Raw genomic sequence first — 10,651 nt, forward strand, 5'->3', positions numbered from 1 at the left:
AATTGTATATGTTTCAAAACTTTTATTTTACATTTAATATTCAAAATAGGTTTTATTTGAAATTTTAACTTCTAAAAGCCACCGAGTTCCAAAGATGGTGTAGTTGGGAATTCCGTTTTCACTTAAACTCCATTTCCCAGAATACAACTGGGGCGCCCGTCTCATTTCACCGGAAGTACAACCTTTTCACCCGGTCCCAATTCCGAAAAACCTCTGTTTATATTTGCGGCCGAAGTTTTGCCGGATAAAAGCAAAAAAGGTAGAAAACAGAAAAAGCGAATCGGTCTGATTCTTTAAAAAACGGAAACATAAGCGATAAAAGTAAGCATATTTTTTTAAGTAAGCTAGCAGTTAGCAAAGGTTAAAATAATCTAGTATAAATAAACCCCGTAACGCGCCTGTTTGTGTAGCTGTTTGCTAACTTAAGCTAATGACAGTTTTGTCTTTTTGCACATACTCACATCGATGTTTGCCTTAATCGTAGTAAACTTTTCACAAACATGTACGTTTAAATTTGCAAATATATTGTGGCGTGTGTTTTCAAATGTACTATTTTATTATCTTTTTTTAGGCTAGCATTACTTTGCGGATGTTTAGCTGTGTTAGTTACATATTCATCCTTTCTGAACAGCTCCAGGCTTTATGTTTTGTAATTAATTTGTTTTTTCAGTCAAAATTAATTGAGCCAGTTTTGTCTAGTTTTTCCTAAACCTTTAACCATTACTACAGCTGGCCCCTCCGCTACCCGTGACCATGCCCGCCTTGTTGGAGAGACCAAAACTGTCCAACGCGATGGCCAGAGCCCTCCACAAACACATCATGAGGGAGAGGGAGCGCAAAAGACAAGGTCAGTGCCGCCAAGTGAAAAGGAGGAGTAAGCTATGCAATCAGAAATAAGAATTATTCCTTGATTTTCTTGGAGATGTCTTGAAGTCCTACTCTGATCATCTTTTGATATTTTTCAGTTTTTCCAGTAATTCTGATTATGTCATTTTGAGCCAAAATGAAAAAAGGTGTCATTTTCTTGGACAGTTTTTGCATGAGTCCACATGGATGCATCAGAATGGAGCTTGTGGCTTGCCTTAGTAGCTTTACGTCAAAGCTTTTTCCAACATTTTTTTTTTCATCTGCCACTGATTCACAGCAATTTGAATAAAGACATACTCAGAAATGTAAATTTTAGCTACATTTTCTTTAAATACATCCTTCATGATGAGAAAAATACCACAAAAACATGTTAAAAACACAATTTTCTTTGAAGTTGATCTTTAAAATCTGTCTCTTAATTTGCTTTCTTTAACAGTTTATTATAAATGTATTAGATTTTCTAGTATTGCAACAAACTATTATGTTGTGTGAAATGATTGCTGAATCTCGTCTACGTAACTTTTCAGAGGAGGAGGAGGTGGATAAAATGATGGAGCAGAAGCTGAAGGAGGAGGAGGAGAGGAAGAGGACCAAAGAAATAGAGGAGAGGATGTCATTAGAGGAAACCAAAGAACAGGTTGGCACGATTTTAACTGACTCTTTCAAGCCATTTTTTTTTAAACTTTCCTCTTTTAGGAAAGAACATGTAGCAAAGTACAATTTAATCAAACTTCTCCCCAAATATCAGGTGATGAAAATGGGAGAAAAACTTCAGGGGCTTCAAGAAGAAAAGCATCAGCTGTTCCTGCAGCTCAAAAAAGTTCTCCATGAGGAGGAGAAGAGGCGCAGAAAGGAGCAGAGGTATTTTCACTAGACTATTGTTTAGTCCACACATGATTCCTCTTGTAAATTTCCCCCTCCTTTCGTTATCAGTGATATAACAACGCTGACATCCGCCAGTTACCAGCAGAGTCTGCCCATGCATACAGGACAGCACCTCCTTAATATTCAAGGTGAGCTACTAAAGCACAAACACGTTTGTAAGGTTCTTCAGTTGGTTTCAGCGTCACCTCAATTTTCCTTTTGTTGACAGGAAGTCCAGTGAGCCACAGTCGACCTGGAGCACTGCTTGGAGAAAGAAGCAAACAGTTGTTTACAACAGCTGTGATCCCTGTGAGTGCAATTGAGCATTTGGATTTAGCATTTAGTTCTCAACTTTGGAAAAGTCAAATCCAAGCCATAAACAAACCCTAAGAATCCTGCTGTGTTTTAACACATTTTTTATAGCCATGTAATTACACAAAAGCTGTTTTCCTTTTCGACAAATGCTATTTTATTTACAGTTGTCTCCCTTCTTCTGGCTTATCTTTAGGGACGGCATTATCAAACGCCTGGATTCAGCTCTGGTACAGCAGAACACGGACAGTTCAGTGGAGGACAGGGAGTCCACGAGCCGTACGGCGTCGCTCAGGCTCAGCATCCGTCCAGTTACGCTCCAGGACCGTCGGTGCCTGCAAGTTTTGCCAGCAGCTCTCAGATCAGAGGTAGAGAACGTTTGATTCTATCAGCTGTTGTTCGGAAGTTTATTCAGACCAGAAATAGAATTAGTTCAAATTATACTTTACAATTCGCTCTATTCATTTATCGTTAAAGTCCCACTCCAACTATATTTTTTTCTATTGTAAAATCGGTGGTTTATTATTTATTATTATGGAATTATTATACAAAACACAAGGGACATCACTTATATTTAATTGTTCCATCTTAAATTAAATTTCTGTTTTTTTTTTTTTTATCTTTCACTCTTTGTTTGATTTGTCAGTTAAAGTATTTTTAGAGTTCCAAGCCGTAATTCAAATATATTTTTTTAATAATTTAATATCTGTTATATAAAAATGTAATATCATAGCAGACAGTATAAATAACTGAATTTTACAACTTATTATTTCTATGTTAAGAAATTAATTTTGTAACTTAATTTACATGTTTATTGAACATATTTTAGTAATGTTGTTTTTTAAATCAAGGATTGTATTAAGTGGTACCACAGAAGTCATTGTTTAGCAGTCATCAGAACAGTTGATGTGTTGACGTGACTGCGTACACTAACACACTATCTTTGGTGACCAGGTGCGTCTGCATTTCAAGCCATGCCTTATCTCCCTCACCAGCAGGCGGGTTACCCCGTTCACGGTCACTTCACCTCCCAGCCAGGTAAACCGTGGCGTCCGTCTGCCTTCTGCACCTTGAATTCCTTCAGTTACTAAATCATTTGTTGACTTGTTAAACATACAAATGACTCAACAAGGATAAAATCAAATTTAACATATAAAAAGACAAGTCAAGCAAATAAAAAAGACGAGTAAAATAAAAACACAAATGTCTAAGTGTGAGTAGCCAATCCTTTTCTGCAGCTTCTGCATCCCTTGTTTTTCTACATCAAAACTCGTTCTATTTATAGCTGTTTATTTCTGTGCGTGTCTTTATTTAGCTCACTGGATGGCTGAGAACGACCGATTTACCTCTTTTTTATGTTCTGTGGAAAACCTTCCTCAGGTTACATCCCTGGAGCCTCCATTCCCCTGCAGAAGCAGCTGGAACACGCCAACCAGCAGTCGGGCTTCACCGACGCAGTAAGAGCCTTTTACATTCAACAAAAAGATCTCTGAAAAGTTTGTTGTGTTTTTCAACATCTGCAGATGAAGAAAATCAGTCGATATATTTCAGGTTTTAGGTTACTAGTTCGTTTTTACTCATAGATTATTGGGGCGTTATCTTATTTTAAAAGAATCTTTTAATATTTTATGTGTAAAATATTTCGAATTAAAACTCTCAACAATCTTTAATAAGTGGAAAAAAATCATAAAAAGTGAAAGGTTATTAGGATTTTGATCAGTAAAATAATTAACTATTCAACTATATTTTAATTGTGTCAACTATGCAAGAAAATGTTAAATATATTATTTCAAACTAAATTATGTTTTGATTAATAATGATAAATAGAAATGTTGAGCATCTTCTCCTCATCCCGATTAACCTGATTGTTGCCGTGGTTACAGGGAGGTCTGAGGCCCATGCACCCCTCTGCCATTCACGCCTCTGCTCCAGGCCTGCTGCCCACCCCCATGATCCCCACCGCAAAGGTGAAGCCCTAAAGAGCTCTTTCTCTTTTTTCCTCCCTTTTTACTTGAATGAAAATAAATAATTTTATCATTTATGGTGTATTGTCTGTCTTAACAGCTTTTTGGGAATACATCTTGAAAAGTCTGTTTTATTTCCTTTTTAAATGAAATTCTTTCAGCTTAAGAAAGTAGTAAAGTGCTATGTAGGTATATTCCATTTACCAGAAGAGAAACAATCAGCCTTTTAGATTTATTTTTCTAAGTATTATGACAGCAAAAAAGAAAAATATAAATCTCCCAAATCAATTTTTCTATTGGTCGTTTTCATTTCTCCCATTTTCTATTTGAACCATTGACTGTACATGAGAACTGGACTGAGTGAGTGTGATGTCACTCATAGAAAGAAAGGCTCACTTCCTGCTTCAACCAAATGAAGTCGATTCAGTCGCTATACTTTTGATGGATGCTACCATGTTGCAAGTGATTGGTCCAAGTTGGTCTGAGTCTTCATTTCTATGGCAACCACCAATCAGGAGTGAGCTTACAGACTACACAAACGGTCAACCTAAGACCACATACTTTTACTGAGGCATCTGATTGGCCAGTTTATAACTTGCAATAAAGACAAATTCCAATAACTGATTTTTTATTTTTTTTTCCTAAACTTTTTTAAAAAGGTAGCAAAGCAAGAATGGTCTCTATGGAAGTCTATACTATTCTTAGGGGTTGGAGTAACTCCATCCAGTTCTCATATACAGCCAACGGTTTGGCCACTTTATAAAAAATGTTTAAAACAAACACGTCTTTATGTTTTTTTCCCATCAGGCCCCTTTCCAGAGCTCTCCACAAGGCGCTCCCCGTCACAGCTTCCACCCCCACAGCCAGAGCGGGCAAAGGTTTTACCATCATGGCAAGTAACTCAGCTGTTGAAGACCTGAACGGAAGCTACGTCCGAGTCGCTCACGGCTCTTTATCTTTTGTTTGTTGGATTGTTTCTTTTGGTCACTTTGTGTTTGATTCCTTGTACAGTGACTTTTATTCTGTCCCTTAAATGTACATCTGTGAAGTTACTAAAACTGTAAAATAGGTCGATTTACAAACACGCTGAGAGCAGATGAGGGGTTCTGAGTATAGATGGACTCCATGGTGGTCCACACACTCGAGATTTTCATTGGAAATGAGTCCAACCCTCAACACATTCTTTACATTATGGTGATTTATACTGTAATCTGTGGATCAAATCAGCTGTTTTCTGGTCTGACGCATCAATAAAAACTCCCTGAATTCAACCAGTAAAAAATGTCTTTCTGACTTTTTTTTTTCTTTTTTGGACTGAAAAATCAGACCCAGAAGTTGAGGACCCCTGATTTAATGGGAAAAGTCAGTACGTCAAAAAAAAGTTTTTCCACGAGTCCCCAACCCCCGGTATGCTGAACTGGTACCAGGTAAGGGTACCAGTCCTTGTCCCGAGGGTTGGGGACTCCTGATTAGCGTATTCATGTTTTGCCTGGTACCAAGCGGCCCTCAACTGGTACCAGTTTGTTGCCTGGAGGTTGGGGACCCCTGAATTAATCAGAACAGCCAGCACGTCAAAAAACGACGAGTTGGGACACCCAAGTTATCAAAAAGTGGCGCGGAGAGGGCCTGAACCATACGTCCATAAGACCAGTTGGGAGTGAGAATGCGTTGGAATGCACATTTTCATTAGAAGTGGAGGCTTACAAGCGCTGATGCTGGTGTGAACGCAGATTCATGCAGTAAAGACCTGGTTGTGTTTGAGTGAAGGAACCACACCAGTTTCTTTTCCTTTTTTTTATTTTTTGGCCGTGGAGACATTCTGTACAGTTTGGATCGGCTGTATGAAAACAAGGTAAGGACGCCAAACCGCTACAAGCCAATTCTCCGTGACTTTGACATGTCCCCACACCACAGCGTGTTTACAACACCTTCCAAACGTGTTCTTTCCAAACATTCTGGCTAAAGAATTTGTCACTTTTCTTTGCGAGTTTTCGAGTTAGCTCGACTCTCGCGATAGAACGATGAGACGTCTGTTCGGATCCTGTCGTCATGCAGATACAAAACCCAGATTTCTTCAGTGTGCGGCACCGACTGAACAAGCTCTCCAGAACAATGCAGATTTAGAGTAGAAGCCCTTGATAAACCTGAAACAAATGCATAATAATAAAACAAAAAGAGTGGAACATCAACAGCTTTAAGTCCTTCAAGATTTCCTCTTCTGTACACCTCATTCTGTTGCGATCAAGTCCCAGGGTTGGCTAGATACAACAAAGAAAAAATAGAACCTTCCTTCTCTGATTTGCCCCTGAAACAGAACTACAAAGGGAGGTGTGAGGGGAGAAAGTGTTTAGACTGGAAGAAACATTGCACGACCAGCAGATCTTTGGCGGACGCCTCCGTGCGGCGCCCACACATTTATAGAAAAAGAAAGTGCATAAATTCCAACAATGCTACGGTTTGTCCTGTGAGGCTGTAAGTGCGACCCTCAAACGATCCAAACGTTGCTTCTAAACACAGAACGGACTCTAGGCGCTCGTGGATGCTACACAAAATGAACGAAACCCCAGAGGGTGGATTGAGGAGGGGGCGAGCCCACCACTTCACACAAAACGTGTCAGTTTTTCGGTCTTTGAACGCTGCCTAATCACTAGCTTTCCAGTTCAAAAGCGTATGCATAAAAATAGAATCATACGATGCATAAATATGAAAGAAAAAAAAGGCTTTCAGTATTATGAGCACGTACAAGTTGACCAGCCTGAAGGACAAAACGGAAAAACTGCCGCCCCCTTTCTGCGGTTTATGACATTACACACTGGCTGGAGGGACGCGTCTTTTTACATGGGTTGTTCCCCTCCTCCGGCGGGCTTCGGTCAGGTGGTAGCGGTGAGGTGACAGCAGCAGCAGCGGGTTGCAGGTCTGTCTTCACCTCCGGCGGCTTATTTGCCCAAAGCTTTGATGCCGATAGCAGATTCTTCCTCCATGGCGTTCAGAACGGTTATCTGAAAGGAGGAGGAGTGAGCGAGAAGAAGTCGCGGCCCGACGAATTTGTAAAGGGGCGGTACTGACCAGGATCTCCTCTCCGGCGTCATGCTTGCTCTCTATCTCTTTTCCTAGGTCACCCTCAGGAATCTTCAAGTCCTCCCTCACCTCCCCGCTGTCCTGGAGCAGGGAGAGGTAGCCATCTTGGATACCGATCAACTTGAAGAGGGAAAAAGACATAAGAAATGTCAGGGTTTTTTCAAGCATTCATCTTTATCCCTCTAGGAATCTGTGCTATTTTAAAGCAGCATAGCAGAGGAGCACCACAGGGTTCAACGTTGGGGTCCCTTCTTTTTGTTATTAATCTTTGGAACAGATGAGTGCTGGAATACGTTCTCATTTTCATTCAATGTTCGTGGTTCTTTAGTACAAACGTAAACTTGAGAATTTCTTCTAACTATCTGGGGGTGTGACGATTAATCGACTTAATTGATAAATTGATTTATTGATCCGACCGGATCAAGCTGTCTGCGGCAAGTTACTTCACCTGCACTGATCAGCAGAGATGGGGACTCAAGTCACATGACTTGGACTTGAGTCATGAATTTGAGGACTTTAGACTCGACTTGAACTTTCAAGCCTGTGACTCGTGACTCAACTCGGACTTTAATATAAATAACTTAGCCCTTTGACTCGAAAAGACTTGCTATTTTCCTCAAGATTCAAAGATTATAAAGTATATCAGCAATTTACCTAATGTGCAAAATACAGTTCCTAAAAGCACACTTGGTCTGTGGAATTCATATTAATAGTAGGACTTGTGACTCAACATGAGACTTGTGGGTCTTGACTTGTGATTCGACTTGACTCAGACTTAAGGACTTGTGAATTAATTGTGACTTGCAAAACAATGACTTGGTCCCACCTGTGCTGTTCAGTGTCTAAGCAGTCATCTCTGAGTCACGCTGGTTGAGTTATATATGTCCTGGGTTGATTTTAAGTCAGTGAATCAAAGTGAACTCTATTAATGAATTGACTATAAAGTGAATTTTTAACCATAAGTTATGATATGAATTGAATGTTGCTAAAATGAATCATTACACCCCTACAGCTAGCATGAACACTATGACTTCAAAACCAATACTTCTGGAAAGTCAAGTTACTTTTTAACCTTATGTTTTCTGTTTCTACACAAGTCAGATTTGAATACTTATGTTTCTTATGGCAAAAAAATGATATATTCTGAACTAATTAAGCAAAAACTGAAGTGTGATAACTAAGGAGAACTGCGTAACTAAGCTAGCATTGTAGCTGAGCTTTAACAGCTCAAAGTCAATCTACAACTTGTTAAAATTCATAGATACTAAAGGAATTCGAATACTACTCAATAATATCAACAGTACAGAAAGGCTTCAGGGTTTAACTTCAGTTGGAAATGTATAGACTGTCAGACGTTTAGCCTCCACTGTACCGTGATGCTCGAGCAGCATCGAACCGCCTCTCTGGCTGCATATCAGGTTCTGCATGACGGCCTTTGGATCAAATAGAGAATGTGCACATGTGGCGGATTTAACTCTTTTTTTTCCTTCCCTGCAGCTACGACTCTCTAGGGAAAACCAGCTGCATGTAAAAATAGCCCACAGCTACACATACGAAAAAATACAGTCGCTGGTAGTATCATCTACTGCTGTTTCTACTTTTTATTTCAAAGAAATGCAGGAAATTTTAAAAAAATGATTGAAATAACATTTACTTTCTGCCCTGTACAAGTAATATAAACTGGAATGCCTTTTCTTTTTTTTTTGGACCTGAAGGAACTTAAGGCATCTTGACCCAAAGCTGACAGAACCAATAAAGACTGCAGGGAGGTTCTGATAACATTCCTCTGCAGACATGCTTCACCAGCACTTTTTGCAAGAATGGGTCTTTCAGGTCACGAGTCTCACCTGATAATCCATCCTTTTGATATTTGGAACGTCCATGTTGTGGGTGGAGGGGCAAATATCTTCATACTTCTTACCAGAAAAGATGTCGATGCCAACCAGGTGAACCTGCAGCGATCCAAAACACACCATTAGTTTGTTAAAGGAGCCACGAAGATGCTTTAACTGAAATGGTTTTTGTGGACGTTTTTGGTTATTAAAATGTCTTTTAGTGACCTTTCTGTCAGTGATTCTTCTCTTTGAAAGGTAGAAACTTTCTAAACCACACTATGATGCTTAGGTACAAACTGAGAGTCCATTAATATTGATGGTTGAGAGTGCAGGTAAAATGTCTTCCATCTCCTTATTGTGCATTCCTTCACCTTGGCGTGGCCGTGCTTCCCGGTCTTGGAGGTGGACATCTCCACGATCTTGCAGGGTCGTCCTTTCAGCACGACGAAGCCATTTTTGCGCAGCGCGGAGCACTGCATGGGGTAAGTGGCGGACGCCCCCGCATCGCCAGTCTGGAAGTCCAGCTCTGCGTCGGCCATGCCTGTAAGTAAGTGACCCAAATGGCTCAGTTAGCATAAACGACAACAGCTCTTTTAATGAAAATAATCGGCATCATATTCCTCCTGCAGATGGACCATTGACTGTATATGTGAACGGGACTCAGTGGCTCCTCCCCCTTTGTGTTCCAAACAGGAAGTACTTGCTGGCTCAAAGAAGCCAAAAATCCCATAGACTTCTACAGAGAAATAAACACTTATTACAAAGTTATTTTATTTATCGGAATAAACATTCTTGTTCTGACAGCTTTTGTTAACATCCTACATTTTTCATATTTTTACTGCATAATGAAAGTTATTCAAGTTATAAACTGACCAATCAGAGGCCTCAATGTAGTTGAAGCTCACTCCTGATTGGCCAGAGTGGTTGAATGAAGACTCAGAGCGACTCGATGGCTGATTTAACTAGATTGGAGTTAGAAGTAAGCCATTTTTTATGGGTGATGTCACATGCACTCGGTCCAGGTCTTGTATACAGTTAATGAGATGGAAGTTATGCTCAGATAGGGCGTGGTCTTTTGATTGACAGGTGATCACAACCTCCAGAATGAACTTCTGCGGTCTTTTAATTACTATTATGCTGTTTTAGCCAAAATAGTTTTCAAAAAATCTTGTTTTTAGGTAAGTTTCTGCAGAGTATTTGATCAGTTGTGGCCGCGACTGTTGACACTTCCTGTTTATGCACTCTCCCACAAGCTTACAGCCCCTCACAACACTAACCAGTGCAACAAAAATAGTGAGCAATTTCCAAACTATTCAGCAGTACAGTGCAGCTCAGAAGCAAAAATAGGGAGGCATCAGAATGGAGTGGAGCATGGACACTGTGACCCGTGTATTTCTGCGATTTGGATGAAGAAATACTAAGAAACGCCATTTTTAAGCTTAATTTCAGTCTTCCATTGTGGAAAAAATTAACAATAACCTGTTAAAAACACATTTTTTTATTAGAATGGGTCTTCAAATATAAATATGACCCATAATATTTCAAAAAGCATTTTCGCTGTGTGATAGAAATCTAAATATTTCAAAATAAAAGTTTCTCTTGTGAATAAATAAGTAATAAATTAATACAAGTGTGAGTTTAGGGTGTATAAAACCCTTATTTTCTACACTCAAATCTCCTATATCCATCAAAGATATGCAGCCTAAACCACCTCTGTGAACTCGCTTTAAA

The 10,651-nt window shown here is 39.6% G+C and overlaps 2 protein-coding genes across 4 annotated transcripts in view; one reads left to right on the forward strand and one right to left on the reverse strand.

Annotated features, from left to right (window-relative positions):
* The first annotated feature begins 127 nt into the window (after window positions 1-127).
* On the forward strand, window positions 128-5,289 carry gps2 (G protein pathway suppressor 2). 3 transcript variants are annotated; one of them, XM_024288808.2, is made up of 11 exons: window positions 128-259; window positions 730-847; window positions 1,395-1,504; window positions 1,616-1,728; window positions 1,801-1,880; window positions 1,961-2,040; window positions 2,240-2,411; window positions 2,998-3,081; window positions 3,424-3,500; window positions 3,927-4,010; window positions 4,815-5,289. In XM_024288808.2, exons 2-11 carry the CDS (start codon window positions 754-756, stop codon window positions 4,905-4,907), a joined length of 987 nt encoding a protein of 328 aa, XP_024144576.1. In that variant the 5' UTR covers window positions 128-259; window positions 730-753; the 3' UTR covers window positions 4,908-5,289. The 3 variants fall into 3 exon arrangements, with proteins under 3 accessions (XP_024144576.1, XP_024144575.1, XP_036072586.1); XM_024288807.2 differs by having other exon boundaries at window positions 156-321; XM_036216693.1 differs by lacking the exon at window positions 128-259 and adding an exon at window positions 363-502.
* Window positions 5,290-5,786: 497 nt separating this feature from the next.
* LOC112156445 (eukaryotic translation initiation factor 5A-1) overlaps window positions 5,787-10,651 on the reverse strand; it is a 5,740-nt gene continuing 875 nt past the window's right edge. The window contains exons 2-5 of the mRNA XM_024288729.2: window positions 9,292-9,461; window positions 8,933-9,037; window positions 7,074-7,205; window positions 5,787-7,006 (exon numbers count right to left, since the gene is read on the reverse strand). Coding sequence (XP_024144497.1) covers window positions 6,944-7,006; window positions 7,074-7,205; window positions 8,933-9,037; window positions 9,292-9,459 — 468 coding nt within the window. The 5' untranslated portion in view covers window positions 9,460-9,461 and the 3' untranslated portion in view covers window positions 5,787-6,943. The remainder of the gene's footprint in view (window positions 7,007-7,073; window positions 7,206-8,932; window positions 9,038-9,291; window positions 9,462-10,651) is intronic.

The sequence above is a fragment of the Oryzias melastigma genome, linkage group LG18 (assembly GCF_002922805.2).
Source record: "Oryzias melastigma strain HK-1 linkage group LG18, ASM292280v2, whole genome shotgun sequence".
In the NCBI taxonomy this organism is placed as follows: domain Eukaryota; kingdom Metazoa; phylum Chordata; class Actinopteri; order Beloniformes; family Adrianichthyidae; genus Oryzias; species Oryzias melastigma.